Raw genomic sequence first — 18,695 nt, 5'->3', positions numbered from 1 at the left:
TTGTAATCTTCACCCCAAGGTTCGTCACACATTGTGATAATATCCAGTTCCATTTCTAATGTTTACTTTGCAATTAGGAGCAAATCACTCGTGCCTGTGGGGTCTGTTGCCATAGTTACAATAGGGTTCCGAGGTCTATCATCTGGTCCTTGCGTCCACCAATCAGGTTGCAGAGCTGAAGCTGCAACATAAAGTAAAGATGCACATCTTTCAGCAACACAGTAGTAAGAAACAGAAAGAGATTCATGAGTATAAGAAAGTACTCTGGGGTTGGCAAGTATAGGCGACTGCGCCCAGTCATGGCGGACCGCAGAAATCACAGCGGAGGAGACACCCAGCAGGAGAGGCAGGTGAGAGCATCAACCATTTTGAGACTTAACTCACATTATTGTTCTTGGAGTCGACTCCGTGAAATGTGTCAGAGATGGTGGTCAACGAGATTAGCATTACCAGTACAAATAAACGCTGGTCGTCCTGGAGCTCGAAGAATAATAATAGTCTGGACGGTGAACGTTGGGCAAATGAAAGCGAGAAAAAAACCCCGCCGCGGCCGTAGTTTTCAATATGATTGTTGAAGCCTCTTCAGATCAATTTTTTTCCAAAGCGCGATCAAAGAACTCCAGCTGGGCTGTTGTTTGGTTTTCGTATATATTTTTCCGTTAATTTGCGGATGGGAGGAATCGTCGCGCAAACTTAATTTGATCAGTCCGAGTATGCATATGTCCATGTCTTTTGTGTTTTCATCTGTCTGTGTGTGTGTGTGTGTATGAAATTGGCCTAGATTAATCATAGCACTCTAAATCTCATTACTTGGAACATCTGAGGGAACGCTGTCTTTAAAGGGCTCTTTGGAGGGGGCTTTCAAATCGGGCCTTCATCAGATCAAAGGCCTCAGATCTGGGATGAATATTTGTCCTCAGCGGATATGTTTCGAGATAATCAAGCATGGTCAGAGGATCCATCATTGGGTGAAACACAGCAGCAAGAGCTCCATGTTCTCGCCGATTCCCGACTGATCGATACCACAATATGATGTATAAAGAAGACCCCTCATAACAAACCGAGAGGGGGCTGGGTGGAAAACAAGAAGATAAAGAAAGATGGAGGGGAGGACCATCGCCAACTAAAGCCAGTTGTGCCTAAAGATGGCGGCCGGGGATGCCGCAGACATACGAGACCTGATCTGTTGAGACAATCCGGATAGTCTACGTTGAAGAACAGCTCAAAAGTTGTTCTCGCTCACACTGAGGTAACCGTGAAGATGGCATGTGCGTCGATTGTGTACCGTTGATAATGGCGGCGGTTTCTTCTTCCTCCACGTAGCGTTGTTTGTCGCTCTTTTATTATTTACGTCTCTCTCGGCCCTCTTGCTTTGATAGACGCCGCTTCAATTGTTGCGACCGCTTGCTGTGCATTTCTAGCTCGTGTATTGGTGATGGTAACAAGCTTTTAAGCTTCTCTGACTGCGCATTTGTTAGCATTCACGATCTGAATCTTTCGCCCGTTTGTAGCTGTAGCCCCGTGTCATTAGCGCCACATTGTTTGCCAACGAAATAAGCATAAGCGCCCGAATGTAGCATTTCGTGCATGTTTTCTTATGGAAGCATTAATCAGTGGTTTGGTGTTGGACAAACCTCAAGCAACAACCTGTTTAATCCTCTGTGGCTAATCCACTCTTGGCCTTGTTAGTCACGATTTATTCAGCTATGACAAAAGATATCAGCAGGACTCCAGAGTTCATTCTGACAGTCTTTAGATACCACCTTTCTCCCAAGACTTGCGAGCGCTAAAAAGAGCAGCTTATCAATACACCAAAGACATTTTCTCTGTCTGATGTCCCAATCATTCAAATATAAATCAGCTTTTCTCGACCAGACCCTCGTCGTCTTTGTTTCGTGGTGCTCCAAGCCCAACCATTTCAGGCATGTGCTTCTTTGTCTATTGTCGGTTGTATCTGGAAAATCTCAGTTTTTCCCTCATAATTCAAAGCCTTATTATTCCACTTTTTACAGAAGTGCTAAAAGGAGCCTTGAAGTAACTTATTTGAAGGAATAATTATCTTTTGTAGAAATGAGAAGAGCAGCACTCAGCTTTAACATCTAAATGGGCTATTGTCAACTGATCAGGCCCCTCAAAAGATAAGCCTATTTCAAGCACAGCCTACGAGGAGGGGTAAATTTGCACTGGCAGCTGTAACAAAAACCAACACAGAGGAATTCTGGCCAGAAATGGGGTTTCTTTCTCCTGTCAAGAGGACTTATATCATGACATCAGAATAATCATTCATTTTTTATTTTCGCTCATGATGTTTCTTGTTTGTTTCACCATGTTTCGAATGCAAATAATGAAGTTAAAAGTGGTCATTTACACAAAACGAACATCTGTCTGATTTCTAAAAAGAGCAAATTCTTGCATACATCTATTACTTTTGAGTTTCTTAATATTGACAGTGAAATTTAACATTGCTTGCAGTCATTAAAAGTTTCTACCATGACAGACTTGCTGATTTTCAGTTTAACCATGGTAAATGTTTTGTGCTTTTGTATTTGATGATTAATGAATTACAGTTTGCTGGAATCAAAATTGGTTCATAGCTAAAGGAGCACCTGCTGAACTCACTCCTTTTCTTCAAATCCTCATTCACCTAACATGGCTGTCATCACCTTTTTATTGAAGGCTTGAGTCGCACATTAGTCTGTGACGGCCACTGAAATGGTTACGCCGAGGCGGCACACACAAGACCTGGTGACATGCAGCTGAGAGACTGGAATGTCTATTGTGTAGTTTATAGGCTAGTTGTTGCGTTACAGTCATCGGTGTCACTGGCCATTAATCAGGGGCAATGAAATCAATGCTAATGAATACTGTATTTATTTATTTGCATGTTTTTAAAGGTAAAAGCTGTAATGGAAAGCAATACAGATCTATTAAACATCAATTTAAGTAAGTATAATGGATTTGATAATGTTCTAAAGATCTAAAAACGTTAAGCAAGTTATAGACAATTAGTTCTGCAGATGTGTATGGAGATATCCACCATGCAACAAGCAACTGACTGTGAAGATTCATTTTAAGGGTTAGTTCACCCAAAAATAAAAATTCTGTCATTAATTACTCACCCTCATGTCGTTCCACACCCGTAAGACCTTCGTTCATCTTCAGAACACAAATTAAGATATTTTTAATGAAATCTGAGCAATTTCTGTCCCTCCATTGACAGCCTACGCAACTACCACTTTCAAGCCCCAGTAAAGACATCATTAAAGTAATCCATGAAGCTACACAAGTTTTATGACGATGCGAATGCTTATTATGAAGCATCATAAATAAAGTGGTAATTTTTTTTTTTTTTTCGCAAACAAAGCACTCATATCACTTTATAAAATTAATGTTAAACCACTGGAGTCACATGGATTACTTTTATTATGCTTTTATTACCTTTCTGGGGTTTGAAAGTGTCATTTTTGTAGGCTGTCAGTGGAGGGACAGAAATCTCTCAGATTTCATTAAAAAGATCGGTAACACTTGACAATACGGGTGCGCTAATATGCATTAATTCATGCTTAATTAATGCACAGATAATCACAAGTTAATGTATGACTCATGAAGAACTAAACCATTCATTAATTTTTACTGCATCAGCAACTAATAAAGAGTCTATTTGATTAATAAATTAAATAATATATGAATTGTTATTAATTAAATGTGTCATTATGTATTAATTCCTTAATAACATATTTTATTAACTAATAGTGGAAATGAATGTGTTAATTACCACAATGGGTTGAAGCTATGCATTTCAACTTCCAGTTGTCTGCTTTAATTAATCATTAACTAATGATTTGTAAATGTATCATTATGTTATGACTTTACTTGTTGAGGCACATGACTATTAACTAATTGTTAAGTAGTATGTCATTATGGTTCTGACATCCACAACCATCTACAACCGTGATTCCACTGTACCAGATGAACTGCTGCATCCAGAACCTTGTTGTTCATGGCACAGGAATGTGTCAGGTTAAGCTTGAGGTCTAGGATTCAAAGGTGGAACACTGAGAACACAGGGCCGGGCACTGCTATTTCGTAACACTGTGTCAAGACCGGACAAAGAGAATAGAACCCATTATAATCAGTGATAGTGATACTACACTGGATGCGGCACGAAGCAACACAACACATCAAAACGTCACTTCTGTTATGAAGGACAAATGGACTTGCAATGGTCTGTCATGTCCAGTGTAAACAGCTGCTGCAGCATGACTCGATAATGGTCGCATCCAGTTTAAACACAGTGTAACAGCGGTCAGTAATTCAGATTCTGGTGTGCTGATATTTGTGTGCTGCCCAACTTACCCATCCTTCAAACACATTCTCTGATGTTACACTTACTGCATGTGCAACTATCAAAACCCATAAATGACATATTACTTAACAATTAGTTAATAGTCATGTGCCTCAACAAGTAAAGTCATAACATAATGATGCATTTGCAAATCATTAGTTAATGATTAATTAAAGCAGACAACTGGAAGTTTAAATACATGGCTTTGACCAATTGTGGTAATTAATTTAGACTATTAGTTAATAAAATATGTTAATAAGGAATTAATACATTATGACACATTTCATTAATAACAATTCATATATTACTTAATTTATTAATCATATAGACTCTTTATTAGTTGCTGATGCAGTAATCATTAATGAATGGTTTAGTTCTTCATGAGTCATACATTAAAACATGATTATCTGTGCATTAGTTAAGCATGAATTAATGCATGTTAGTGCAACCGTATTGTAAAGTGTTACCAAAAGATCTTAATTTGTGTTCCGAAGATGAACGAAAGTCTTATGTGTTTAGAATGACGTGAGGGTGAGTAATTAATTTTTTTGAGTGAACTAACCCATTAAATATGTGTGTTATTCAAAAGACAAATGAGAGAAAAAGTCATTTGACAAGTTTAAAGTCTGTGAAACTTCTGTGATGCTTCAGTGGGGGTCCCCACAGATGCCCACTCATCTGCTCCTGCGCTTGATGCTGCCGAATCTGAGCAGATGGGGTGGTCACAAACAATAGGTTCATGGAAGAGCGCCATGGGCTTGACTTAGCTGATCCTGCTTAGCCTGCCAGATGTGAGATGCCGCAAAGGGATGGGAGTCACCACATGTTTTAGTCAGAGGTTATTTAAAAAAGAAAATGAATGACCTCGGGCCAAGAACTTATCTTTTTCCTGCCACATTTACTGTCATGCTTTATTTTCATATACGGTATACCTGATCCCCACCCCCTTATGAGGATTTTAACACTGCTGTAAATGTATGTCTATTGCATGAAATATACTGTGCTGATCTCTGCAAGAGTTGTGCTTTTGCAATCTAATCTGTGTTTATAGATAGTCAAAGGTGAGGTCTTAACTTGTGTGTTTGCCCATTTGGGGAAAAAAAAATCTAAATGTTTCACAGTGTTATTGGAAAAGTTTCCTCGGTCATATGTTTGCTGTTAAAATTTGCAAAGAAAAAATGGCTTTAGCATTGTGCAACACTTAGAATTATGTACTTTTAGAAGACTGATAAAATATTCATAATAAATGCAGTGAAATTTTACAATGCAGTGAAATTTTATATAATATTTACTATTAGCCCTCAGTGTGCACATGATTTATTATGGTATAACTGTTCCTAACTATTTTAATGATATTATTTATTGCAATATTTTTGGTCGAAGCTACAAATCAATTTGGTTATTCTCAGAAATACTGTTAAACAAGAAAGATGTAAACGTAAAGCTGTTTTATGTGTTTATGTACTCATTTTAGTGCCCAGAGAGAGAACTGCGATTCATCAGATTTCAATAAGTCACATGTTGATGTAACAAACATTTGAACAAGAACACTTGTGATGTCATTGGCAATGCTAGAAAATCATAGGTAATTACTTTTATGGGCCTGCTATCATGCCGTGTGTCACGTACCACAAAGTTTCAGAGTTGCATTTATGGTGCGGGATGTCCTTGAAGCTGAAAATTACTCTTGTTGATATAGACAAGCCAAAGGGACACAATAATCCCATTAATCAGACCTGAAAACCTTTGGAATTTACAATTACCAGTGTTCAGCTGAAAGCAAACCTAGCTACTTTTTTGCAAATATTTTCATCATCTTATAATCTTACCATTAGACCGTACCAACAGGTTTTTGGAAACTAAAGGAATGCACTTTGAAAAAATGCAATATCATGCTGTGTAATACTATATAATGCAGGGGCTCCAAAAATATTTGCATAGCAATGGGGGAGTTTTTTTTTATTTTGTTCTTTTATTCAAGAAATCATTCAGCCTAAAGCTTTGAAATTTTTCCTTAAATATCTTTGGCATCTACCTGTCTATTAAATGTATAACTTTAACAAGTTACATAAGCCAAACTGGAAGAACAAAAAAAGCTGATGTTAGATTCTATTTATATTATGAAGAAGGGAAAGTGATATGGAAAATACATACTTTGATAATACATTTACTGTATATTTTAAATACAAGTTGTGGAAAATACATGTTTTAAATATATTTTTAAAGGTTTAGTTCACCTAAAAATGAAATTTCTGTCATTAATTACTCACCCTCATGTCGTTCCACACCTGTAAGACCTTCGTCTTCGCAACACAAATTAAGATATTTTTGATGAAATCCGAGAGGTATATGACTCCTCCATAGACATCAATATAATCGACACTTTCAAGGTCCAGAAAGATATTAAAGACATTGTTAAAATAGTCCACATGACCAGTGGTTCAACCTTAATTTTATGAAGTGACAAGAATACTTTTTGTGCGCAAAAACAAAACAAAAATAACGACTTTATTTAACAATCTCTTCTCTTCCCTGTCATTATCCTACGCAGATGAGGCGACTCATTATTGGCCGGCTCACATACATGCGTCGTGCTGCTCACGTGAACAGCGTCGGCCAATACTGAGCCAGAATTTGGACGTAAACCCGGAAGCGCTGCACTGCGTTCACTGCGTCAACTGCGTAGGATAATGACAGGGAAGAGAAGAGATTGTTGAATAAAGTCATTATTTTTGTTTTGTTTTTGCACACAAAAAGTATTCTTGTTGCTTCATAACATTAAGGTTGAACCACTGGTCACGTGGACTATTTTAACAATGTCTTTAATACCTTTCTGGACCTTGAAAAGTGCAATGACGTTGCTGCCTATGTGTGCTTCAGAAACCGTCAGATTTCATCAAAAATATCTTAATTTGTGTTCTGCAGACAAACAAAGGTCTTACCGGTTTGGAACTACACAATTAATGACAGAAATTTCATTTTTGGGTGAACTAACCTTTTAAGTTATGGAAAATGCATAAATGCGTAGTTTAAAATCTACCCCATATCCACACTTCGGTATAAAAACTTATGGCAAATATATGCAAGGTTACTGTCATTAGCAAACCCAATGTGTCAATTCCGGTAACACTTTATTTTAGTGTCCTTGTTACATATGTTACATGTACTTACTATAGTAATAACAGTAAATTATGAATACAAAATGACATGCAACTAAACCCTAATCCTAAACCTATAAGTACATGTTGTTAATTATTATTACTCAGTACTTAAGTGTATAATTACATTGTAACAAGAACACCTTAAAATAAAGTGTGACCCTGAAATTGTTACCAAATCAATCTAACGGTTGAAAAAGAGATAACTTTACAATTATTTGAATAAGACTTAGAAATACTAAAGGAAGACATTTTTACTTTACTTCAAATTTTATTTTTTTAAGTTAACAAGTAAAAAAATCTGTCTAAAACTATGTGCAATTATGGAAGGAAGTGAACTGAATTGTGTGTGCACAAACCTGAAAGGGCTACTGTGAAAGCGTTGCATTGATTTATCATTATATTTATACCGAATATGCCTGCATTAAATTTATCCAGATTCATTTTGGGGAAAAAAAAAAAAAAAAATCCAAAATGTATGTGCTTTGTTCTGTCCTTGCAGCTGTAACCATTTCCTGAGTGTGTGTTTATTTGAGTTTAAAAGATAATGGGTTTATTCGATAGCTACTGACAATCTGTGTTTTGCACTGGTGAGAAGAGAACTGGAAAACATGAGCAAACATAGTGTAATTGCTGTTGTTTTCTTTGTCTTGTGCAACCTACCAGCAATCACAGCAGCTGCTTTGTAGAGGAGCAGGTACTTAAGCTGAACGTGCACCTGTCATGTCATTTGTCTAAGAGTTCCAAGGCCACTCAACAGGTAGCAGAATGGCAGCTACAGCTGCCAGTCACAACCTCCATCAAAACTCACGCAGGAAGCTCGGCGAACACAGCTGTCAAATGATTCCAATAGTTTCCTCTGGGACCGTGACTTTCACTATATGTAGAAGAACGACGATAGAACAATCTGACATTCACCCATGTGACTCTGACCTCTGGTTACAGTTCTCCAAATGACTTTATGCGGCAAGGATTCCTGCTCGCCTCCGACTGTAACGCCCTTTGTGAAAGTTCCAAAGGCAAGAATAATCTGGCTTTGAGCAATTACTAAATACTCTCCTAATCTGTACGATCTCTCCAAACCGTTTCCAAACACCTCTATTTCATGCTATTTACCTCTTGATTGTTTCCAAGTGGTCGCTCAGAGGTTGTGCACTGAGTTGGTATGCGCTCATGGCCATGTGTTGGCTCGTGGTGGGGGGCCCAGTAATCAAAGCCAGGCCTCAGGAAGGGCAAGGATAGATCTGAGTTTGCAGCTGCTGATGCCATCTGATTTGAGCACTGGCCCAGTATTCACTAGCCCATACATAGGGAAATATGTCCTTTGACTGGAAAACAGTATTTCAAAAATATACAAATCCAACACATTTACAAATTCAAATCACTATATATACACCGGTGGTCAAGAGTTTGGAATAATTAAGTTTTTTAATGTTTTTGAAAGAAGCATCTTATGCTCACCAAGGATGCATTTATTTGATCAAAAATAAAAACAGTAATACTGTGAAATATTATTATAATTTAGAAATAACTGTTTTCTATTTAAATATATATTTTAAAGTATAATTTATTGCTGTGATGTCAAAGCTGAATTTTCAGCATCGTTACTCCAGTCTTCAGTGTCACATGATCCTTCAGAAATCATTCTGATATGATGATTTGATGCTCACGAAATATTTCTGATTATTATCAATGTTGAAAACAGTTGTGCTGCGTAATATTTTTGTGGAAACTGATTTTTTCAGGATTTTTTGATTAATATAAAGTTCAGCAGAACAGTATTTATTTGATATTGAAATCTTTTGTGACATTAAATGTCTTTACTGTCACTTGAATTAATTAAATATTAATTTCTATTTAAAAAAAAGATCTTTTAAATGGTTGTGAATCACAGTTTCCACAAAAATATTAAGCAGAACAGCTGTTTTCAACATGGATAATAATAATAAATGTTTCTTGAGCATCAAATGATCATATCAGAATGATTTCTGAAGGATCATGTGACACTGAAGACTGGAGTAATGATGCTGAAAATTCAGTTTTGATCACAGGAATAAATTATATTTTAAAATATATTAAAACAGAAAATTTTAATTTGTAATAATATTTCACAATATTACTGTTTTACTGTATTTTTACTCAAATAAATGCAATCTTGGTGAGCAGAAGAGACTTTTCAGAAACATTTAAAAAATCGAAATTAATCCAAACTTTTGACCGCCACTTTTTGATCTCACTAAATGTAAGGCTATGTTTTGAGCTAGGTTGCTTTAATATATATATATATATTATATATATATATATATATATATATATATATATATATTTATTTATAGATAGATAGATAGATAGATATATACAGTGGCAAGAAAAAGTATGTGAACCACTTGCAGAATCTGTGAAAATGTTAATAATTTTAACAAAATAAGGGAGATAATACAAAATGCATGTTATTTTTTATTTAGTACTGTCCTGAGTAAGACATTTTACATAAAAGATGTTTACATATAATCCATAAGACAAAAAAAAAAGAAAAAAAAAAAGAAAAAAAGCTGAATTTATTAAAATAACCCCATTCATAAGTTTGTGAACCACTGATTCTTAATACTGTGTGTGGTTACCTGGATGATCTATGACTGTTTTTTTGTTGTGTGATGGTTGTTCATGAGTTCCTTGTTTGTTCTGAGCAGTTAAACTGAGCTCTGTTCTTCAGAAAAAATCTCCAGGTCCTGCAGATTCTTCAGTTTTCCAGCATCTTTTGCATAATTGAACCCTTTACAGCAGTGACTGAATGATTTTAAGATCCGTCTTTTCACACTGAGGACAATTGAGGAACTCAAACACAACTTTTAAAAAAGGTTCAAACATTCACTGATGCTCCAGAAAAAAACATGATGCATTAATAGATGGGGGGTGAAAACATTTGGAATTTGAAGATCAAGGTAAATTGTATTTAATTTGTCTTCCGGGAAACACGTAGGTTTCTGTTGCTTCCGAAGGGCAGTACTAAATGAAAAAAAAATGATATTCAAGCGAAATAAGAAAAATTTGGACCTCTTCATCCTGTTCAAAAGTTTTCACCCCTCGACTCTTAATGCATCGTGTTTCCTTCTGAAGCATCAGTGAATGTTTGAACCCTTTTTAATAGTTGTGTTTGAGTCCCTCAGTTGTCCTCAATGTGAAAAGATGGATCTCAAAATCATACAGTCACTGTTGTAAAGGGTTCAAACATGCAAAAGATGGTGGAAAACTGAAGAATTTTTGGGACCTGGAGATTTTTTCTGAAGAACAGAGCTCAGTTTAACTGCTCAGAATAAACAAGGGACTCATGAACAACCATCACACAACAAAAAAACAGTCGTAGATCATCCAGGTAACCACACACAGTATTAAGAATCAAGGGTATGTAAACTTTTGAATGGGGTCATTTTTATAAATTCTGCTATTTTTATGTCTTATGGATTATATGTAAGCATCTTTTATGTAAAATATCTTACTCAGGACAGTACTACATAAAAAATAACATGCATTTTATATGATCTCTCTTATTTTGTTAAAATTTTGCACATTTTCACAGATTGTGCAAGCGGTTCACATACTTTTTCTTGCCACTGTATATATATATATATATATATATATATATATAGATATATATATATATAGATAAATATAGATATATATTTAAAGTACACGCTGAACATTTCCAATGATTTGATATTAAAGATTTTTCATACCTGTGTTTCAGATTCGAATGGACACAGTCAATAACCTGGAATGGACCAATTTTTTGTGGAAAATTACCTCGGATTCTCTAAAAAAGAGGAGGATGCAGTTTTTACTGGAACTTGAAATAGTCAGTGGTATTGAAATGGAATCTTCTTTCAATGGAGGGAGAGTTGGGGGATGCCAGAAAACGCAAGACAGAAATTTACGATTTCCTCAGGTAATGCATTTACCTTTTCATTCTTATTAAATGACTGAAGTAATGGAGTGCACATATACAATTATACATCTTTACAGAGTACTTTTCTTGACAATAGGAGCCATGCTAATTAATTTATTTTATACACGTACATACACACATTCATGTTTTGGGTCAGTAAGATTTTTGGTTACACTTTATTTTACAGTGCCTGTAGTTACATTGTAATTACTCAAATAAGTACTGAGTACTATTAATTAACTACATGCACTTACTATAGAGTTACAGTTAGGGTTAGGGTTTGGTTTAGGGTTAGTTACTTGTAATTATGCATAATTTACTGTTATTACTATAGTAAGTACATGTAGTAACGTGTAACCACGGCACTGTAAAATAAAGTCTGGAAACACTTCAATTTTAAAAAATTTATTTATTTTTTTTTGAAGAAATTAACATTTTTTTATTAAGATTAAATTGAGAGTAAGTATAACAGTATAACATAAGTCATTTATAAAGTCACAAAAAGATTTCCGTTTCAAATAAATGCTGTTCTTTTGAACTTTCTATTCATCAAAGAATCCTGAAAAATATTTATCACAGTTTCCACAAAAATATCAACTGTTTTCGACATTGATAATAATAAGAAATGTTTCTTGAGCATCAAATCATTATATCAGAATGATTTCTGAAGGACCATGTGACGCTGAAGACTGGAGTAATGATGCTGAAAATTCAACTTGGACATCACAGGAATAAATTTAAGTATATAAAAATAGATAACATTTATTTTAAATTGAAATAATATTTCACAATATTACACAATATTACTGTATTTTTCTGAAAAGAAAATCAAGGGAACATTTGGCAAGGTCAGCAAATTTGTTTGGAGACCTTGTCTTGGCAAACCTTGACAAATATTCCTTTAATGTTCTTTTGTGAACATTAAGGTGTGTCAAATTCCGAGATGAATGCCTAACTACACCCAATCTAGATTTCCCATGAGTAATTTGTAATATGTCATTAAATTCATGGTTCCACACAAACTGCTCTTTCATTTTCAGATGAGCTAATCAAATAAAGTCATAAAAAGGAGGAACAGGACTTCACATTCCAAAGGCCTTTGATCTTTTTGCAATGAATCCATGAGATTACATGCCTGATTATATCCAGGTGTTGAGTCATAACTTCAGAGGTTCAGAGCAAAGTAATATTCGTCTTTAAGGCCTGCTAATTTTTTTTTCAAAGTCATAAGACACGAATTCCTTCACTCATACATCCTTCTTATACCTTCTGCATATCATTTTCAGAGGCGTTTGACTCTCTCACATGTAGTCTGTCCGTGTCCAGTCTGATGCATATTTCTTGCTCTTAGAGTCTTCAATAGGCTAAAAATTTGTATTCCCAGTCATTTATCTGTACAGTTTATAAGACGTGCATAAACAGGATTATACCTTCTGCTGCATACTTTTTCATGACTGAAAGAAAAGAGCAGTGTTTAAATCTCCAGCATTCTTTCTTTCCCCTACATTGCTTTCATCTTTTGTCAGATGGAGAGATACAATCCGAAATGCACCTTGATTCTAATCTCTTTTCAATTGAAAGAGCAGTGGCTGTTTCCTTCTCTAGTTTCTCATGTTTTTAGGTGCTAAGCTCAGAACGGGGATTTGATTTGAGTTATGTTTTTGATACGTTTCATTGAAAATTTAACAAGAAGATGAGGATTAAGCTTGATCTTTTATTCCACAGCAATATATACTGCACACAGTAGGAACTTACTTACAAAGAAGGGCATTACTTACACCTGGCAAACATCTGAAAAACTTGATTTGATTACAGCAACTTGATAGCTGAAGAGAATTAAAAACAGATAACATGTCCAAGCTGTCACGGAAGAGCCATGAAATGTGTTTCAGTGACACTGCAGATGGAAAACTGAGATAATTTATTCAAGGTTATAGTTCACTATGACTGTACTAATCTTCTGAATAAGCCTATTAATAAAGCATGCAGACTGGCACATCAGCAGACAAAAACTTGCTTACAAAATTAATAGATAATAGGAGGTGCACTTCTATTGTTTTGGTTTGCATTTAGTGTGGTCTTGGGCTTTATACTGACCTGTCAGTTTGTCTGCATGAAGTTTGTTTACTAACTGCTGCCTCTTCACACTGAAGTTGTTTGATTATCTTTTGTTGTGTACCTGTTCGTCTATTTATTTTGTTTCTCTGTCTCATACTACACAAAAAAACATTTTTTGCATGTTGTTGGTGGTTCTGCCACGACCGCTCTCTCTACAGCGGCTGTGTGTTAGAGGGAGGCATTTTGCAGTGTGGCAGCTGTGACCGTTGTGCTCGGTGCTTGATATCCTGCTGTTTATCCTTGGTCTGTATATATGGGAGCTGCAGGTCATTGCGTATGTTGCATCACTATAGCAGGGAATGATTGCTTGTTTGGATATTTTAGTTTCAATGAGTGGACTGCACACATTAATCACTCTAGACTGTGCTGTTGACTCAGGCTTCATTGTAATATTGTGTCTGTAGTACATAAGAAATGTCCAAAAAATGTAGCACCCAATAGGTTAGGGTAGACGCCATTTTGAATTCTATGCGGATGAAAACGAGGCTGTGAGGGATACAATCTTTACAATGGCATAAGCTCTATAAAGGTATAGTAATTTTCAAAATTCACAACTTTCAAAACTGTTTTATGTAGTTTTTGTCTACTGAACGTTTTTTTTTTTTTTTTTTGAAATATAGCATTAAAGGGTTAGTTCACCCAAAAATGAAAATTCTGTCATTAATTACTCACCCTCATGTCGTTCCACACCTGTAAGACCTTTGTTCATCTTCAGAACACAAATTAAGATATTTTTTGATGAAATCCGATGGCTCAGTGAGGCCTCCTTTACCAGCAAGATAATTAACACTTTCAGTGCCCAGAAAGCTACTAAAGACATTATTAAAACAGTTCATGTGACTACAGTGGTTCAACCTTAATGTTATAAAGCGACGAGAATACTTTTTGTGCACCAAAAAAAACAAATAATGACTTTATTCAACAATACCTAGTGATGGGTGATTTCAAAACACTGCTTCATGAAGCTTTACGAATCTTTTGTTTCGAATCAGTGGTTCGGAGTGCCAAAGTCACGTGATTTCAGTAAGGCTTCGTTACGTCATAAGTGTTTCGAAATTTCAATAGTTCACGTAACTTTGGCAGTTTGATACACGCTCCGAATCTCTGATTTGAAACAAAAGATTCGTAAAGCTTCATGAAGCAGTGTTTTGAATTGTTGAAAAGTCATTATGTTGTTTTTCTGGTGCACAAAAAGTATTCTCATCGCTTTATAATATTAGGGTTGAACCACTGTAGTCACATGAACTGTTTTAAATATGTCTGTAGTAGCTTTCTGGGCATCTGAAAGTGTTAATTATCTTGCTGTCAATAGAGGTCTCACTGAGCCATCGGATTTTATCAAAAATATCTTAATTTGTGTTCTGAAGAGGAACAAAGGTCTTACAGGTGTGGAAAGACTTGAGGGTGAGTAATTAATGACAAAATTTTAATTTTTGTGTGAACTAACCCTTTAAAGTACATGTATTGTATTAATGTAAAGGAATTTTCCATATTGTTCACAGGTGTTTTATTTGTTTTTTGAATAATTGATTTAAAAAAAATTACCAGTAGCCTACCTTTCCGGTTTTTCAAGAAAAGGTTTGTTTTTATATTATTTGGAATGCTTGTTTTGTTTAAATCAGCACTGATTGTAAGTGAAAATGCAGTAGATGGTCAAACGTATGACACGGCTGGTCATGTGATGTCAACATGGCGGCGTCCATGAGGGGGCGACCTGCTCATTGTAGAATAAACAGCTTTTTCTAGAAGACTGCTATCATATCTCATCATGTGTATGTCGTTTTAATCATATTTCTCAAAGCGCTGTTTACCTCCAAACTGTTTAACTAGCAAACATTACCGAGAGCACCTTTACAGTGCAATGACAGTGGATTGAATGCGCTCTTCACACTCCAGGGTTTCCTCGCCTTGGTTTTTTTTTCTTCTCCAGGCGGCAGTGTGATTTCTGGCCGTGCGCGGCGCTCACATCTCCTGCTCCTCTCTCACTCACTCACTCACTCGCTCTCTCACTCGCACACGGGCACAGGAGTGTGAGAGACAGCCATGGAGAGGTGGAGAAGCGACTGTTTTCTTTGTTATTTTTAAACTCCGAGATCCGCATCGATGACACGATTCATATCTCGCCGCATACAACGCTATTCCCGATGCGCTCGAAAACGGAAAGTAGGTTCTCACAGGTACAGTACGGAACACTTTTTTCCTCCTCCTGGCTTGGGTGTAATGGGGGTTTGCGGTAGCGGAGGGAGAGAGAGAGAGAGAGAGAGAGAGAGATGAAATGCACCGTCGCTTTTTGCTGCTCGTGTTCGAATCTTCTGCGAGGTCGAGCGCGCGCTTACAAAGCTCTCGCGCTCGGTTTATCGGCGCGTGATGCGCGTGTTGGAGTGCGAAAATCAGTGTTGCAAAGTTGCACACTAGTCCCTGGGCTGCGGAAGGGCCTGGCTATGTGTGTGTATGGAGTTTGTTTCTTACTTTCCCCTCCCCCATCCGCTCCTGCTGCTGCTGAGGCCGAGACATGAATGCGATGAATGTGGGGCTCACTTCAAAGCAGATCGCGAGGGCAGCGAAAGGGGTGTTGTAATGTCGTCAGCGAAGGAAAAACGCAGCGCGAGCGAACGCGATCCCTTTTTAGATGGCCGTTTTTTCCCCGTGCATAAGTGGGATGATCGGATATATTGGCGTTTGTAGTGGTTAAAGATGGCTAGCGTGCTGTGACAACGTGTTCTCACACTAGTTGAGTCAGAACCGCTGAGTGGATCAGCAGAACAAGCCCACTAGAAATGTCGGCTCGTGCACTCAAAGATGGTGAAAGTGTTTTTCACCGTCTATGCTCACTTGTTCGGGAAGGTCTCGCGCCGCACGTACTTCCTCTCCTCGCGCGTTACGTTCTTTGATGCGGTTGATGTTCGCCGTATTTATGTTTTTAAGTTATCACAGCTTTTTTTTTGTTTTGAAGCTAGTTAGTAGCCTCCTTCAGTGTACACTCGTAGTGTTTAGCTGGGCTTTGTTTTTAAATAACAGCATTTGTGTGCGTAAAATGTTTATGAATTCGCGTCTTGTGCTGGATTAGCCTGCTAGCTCATCGCCATTGAAGTTCGCGCTGTTAAACTTACTGACTAGGAGAGCTCAAGGTTTCTTTCCTCCTTAGCTCTCTTTATCAAGAACATCAGACGAATTCTAGTTGGCAGGCAGTCACAGGTTTTAAGGTCGGAACTTGAAAGTGTTGGATTTATGGTCGGTGTCATAAAGCGTGTCACAGGTGAGTTCAGGAGTGTTTGTGCCATGATGGCTGCCCTTTTGCACTGTCTTTCCTTTAAGATAGATGCCCGAGGCCACTGTAAGTTTGATGGGGGTTGAAGAGCACTGCGGTGTTTAATTAAACTAAGATGGTACAGGTTTTAAATTGCCCAAAAGGTGTACTGCTGGAGCCATTATTACAGTGTAATTGACTTGTATCTCTAGCGTTGGAAATGTTCAGGTATTGTACGGGAACACTTTTTTACAGTGTCTTTGTTGCACGTTACGTGCACTACTATAGTAATAACAGTAAAGGTATGCATTATTACATGCATACATACACTTTAATTAATGTTACCAGTACTTATCTGACTATTTACACCTTAAAAATAAAGTGTAACCTCTTTTAATGCTGTATGCAGTGCACAGAATTTCGCTTTTTTTGTGACGATTATGTCATAAGCTCAATTGTGATACAAAAATGATCATTTTACCTCATCTCTGCAATACAGTAGGTCATAGTGTTATAAAACATTACATTTTCACATAAAATCCAGTATGCTGAGAACACACTGAGAGTCAATTTGTTTCCTTAATGTTATTCTCTTCTTATTATAAATATTTATGTGATTGTTGTTTATTAGCAGCACTATTTTACGCATGGTTTTACACTGTTTTACTGGACTGACCATGTTGAGCCTTATTGAATGTTTTTCCCGTGCCTTACTCTCTCTCTACTTCTCTTATAGGAGGAATTCTTTCGCAGTGGCATTAATAGAAGTCTGGATATAAACTTTTTGCCTTGTGGGCTGTACTGGGACAGGGTGCAGGGACACTGTGAGCATGAGCGTAAACGAGAAGGCGTGTTATCTGGCAGACCTGGGCGGCAGCTTCACTGAGGATGCCCCCAGACCCCCTGTCCCTGGGGAGGAGGGCGAACTGGTGTCCAGCGATGGACGGCAGTACAGCCACAGTTTTTACTCCTCCAAGTGCGAGAGCCTCAAGAACGAGGCCTCCATAGCTACACCCAGAAGACCCGACCTGGATCTGGGCTACGAGCCAGAGGGCAGCGCTTCCCCTACGCCGCCCTACCTGAAGTGGGCCGAGTCCTTGCACTCGCTTTTGGACGACCAAGACGGCATTCACTTGTTCAGGACTTTCCTCAAACAGGAGGACTGCGCCGACTTGCTGGACTTCTGGTTCGCTTGCAGCGGCTTCCGCAAGCAGGAGAACAACGAAGGCAACGAGAAGATGCTGAAGCTCGCGAAAGCCATTTACAAAAAGTACATCCTGGATAACAACGGAATCGTGTCGAGGCAGATCAAACCAGCCACCAAGAGCTTCATCAAAGACTGCGTGATGAAGCTTCACATCGATCCCGCCATGTTTGACCAGGCTCAAACCGAAATTCAGACTATGATGGAGGAAAACACCTACCCTTTGTTTTTGAAGTCCGACATATACTTGGAATACACTAGGACGGGTGGAGAGAGTCCTAAACTGTTCAGTGACCAGAGCTCGGTGTCAGGGAATGGCAAAGTCCTGCCCGGCTACTTGCCAACTGTGAAAGAAGACGAGGAATGGAGGTGCGACCAGGAACAGGAGCAGGACGCAGAAAGCGACCCCACTCCCAGCAACAGGCTGACCCAGAAGCTGCTCCTGGAAACCGTGCCTCAGCGGGTGGCCAGCAGTAAAAGATATCAGGACAACCGTGAGTACAGGTAAATCCCTGCAGCTTTGAAAATCCTGTCTCCCTTCTTCCGTCCCCCTTCCCCCCTCGCGGTGCAATCGCAGTCAGAAGAAAAAGATAAAAAGGGAATCTGAGTTAAGCACAGCCTTCCACAGGAGATGAGAGGAATGCAGTATAGGCAGAAAGCTCTAAGTAGCTGCGACTGAG

General features: G+C 37.7%; 1 protein-coding gene across 8 annotated transcripts in view; it reads left to right on the top strand.

Moving 5' to 3' along the window:
- Positions 1-221: 221 nt before the first annotated feature.
- axin1 (axin 1) overlaps positions 222-18,695 on the top strand; it is a 54,055-nt gene continuing 35,581 nt past the window's right edge. The window contains exons 1-3 of one of the 8 annotated variants that reach the window (XM_051888656.1): positions 222-350; positions 11,249-11,446; positions 17,548-18,519. In XM_051888656.1, coding sequence (XP_051744616.1) covers positions 17,642-18,519 — 878 coding nt within the window. In that variant the 5' untranslated portion in view covers positions 222-350; positions 11,249-11,446; positions 17,548-17,641. Of the gene's footprint in view, positions 351-11,248; positions 11,447-15,255; positions 15,337-15,456; positions 15,742-15,865; positions 16,821-17,547; positions 18,520-18,695 lie in introns of those variants that run through there. The other 7 variants (XM_051888657.1, XM_051888658.1, XM_051888655.1 and 4 more) reach the window with 7 other exon arrangements.

Source organism: Ctenopharyngodon idella, chromosome 3, assembly GCF_019924925.1.
Source record: "Ctenopharyngodon idella isolate HZGC_01 chromosome 3, HZGC01, whole genome shotgun sequence".
NCBI classification, from domain to species: domain Eukaryota; kingdom Metazoa; phylum Chordata; class Actinopteri; order Cypriniformes; family Xenocyprididae; genus Ctenopharyngodon; species Ctenopharyngodon idella.
The sequence above is the reverse complement of the archived record's forward strand: the minus strand, read 5'-3'. Positions and strand labels throughout refer to the sequence as shown.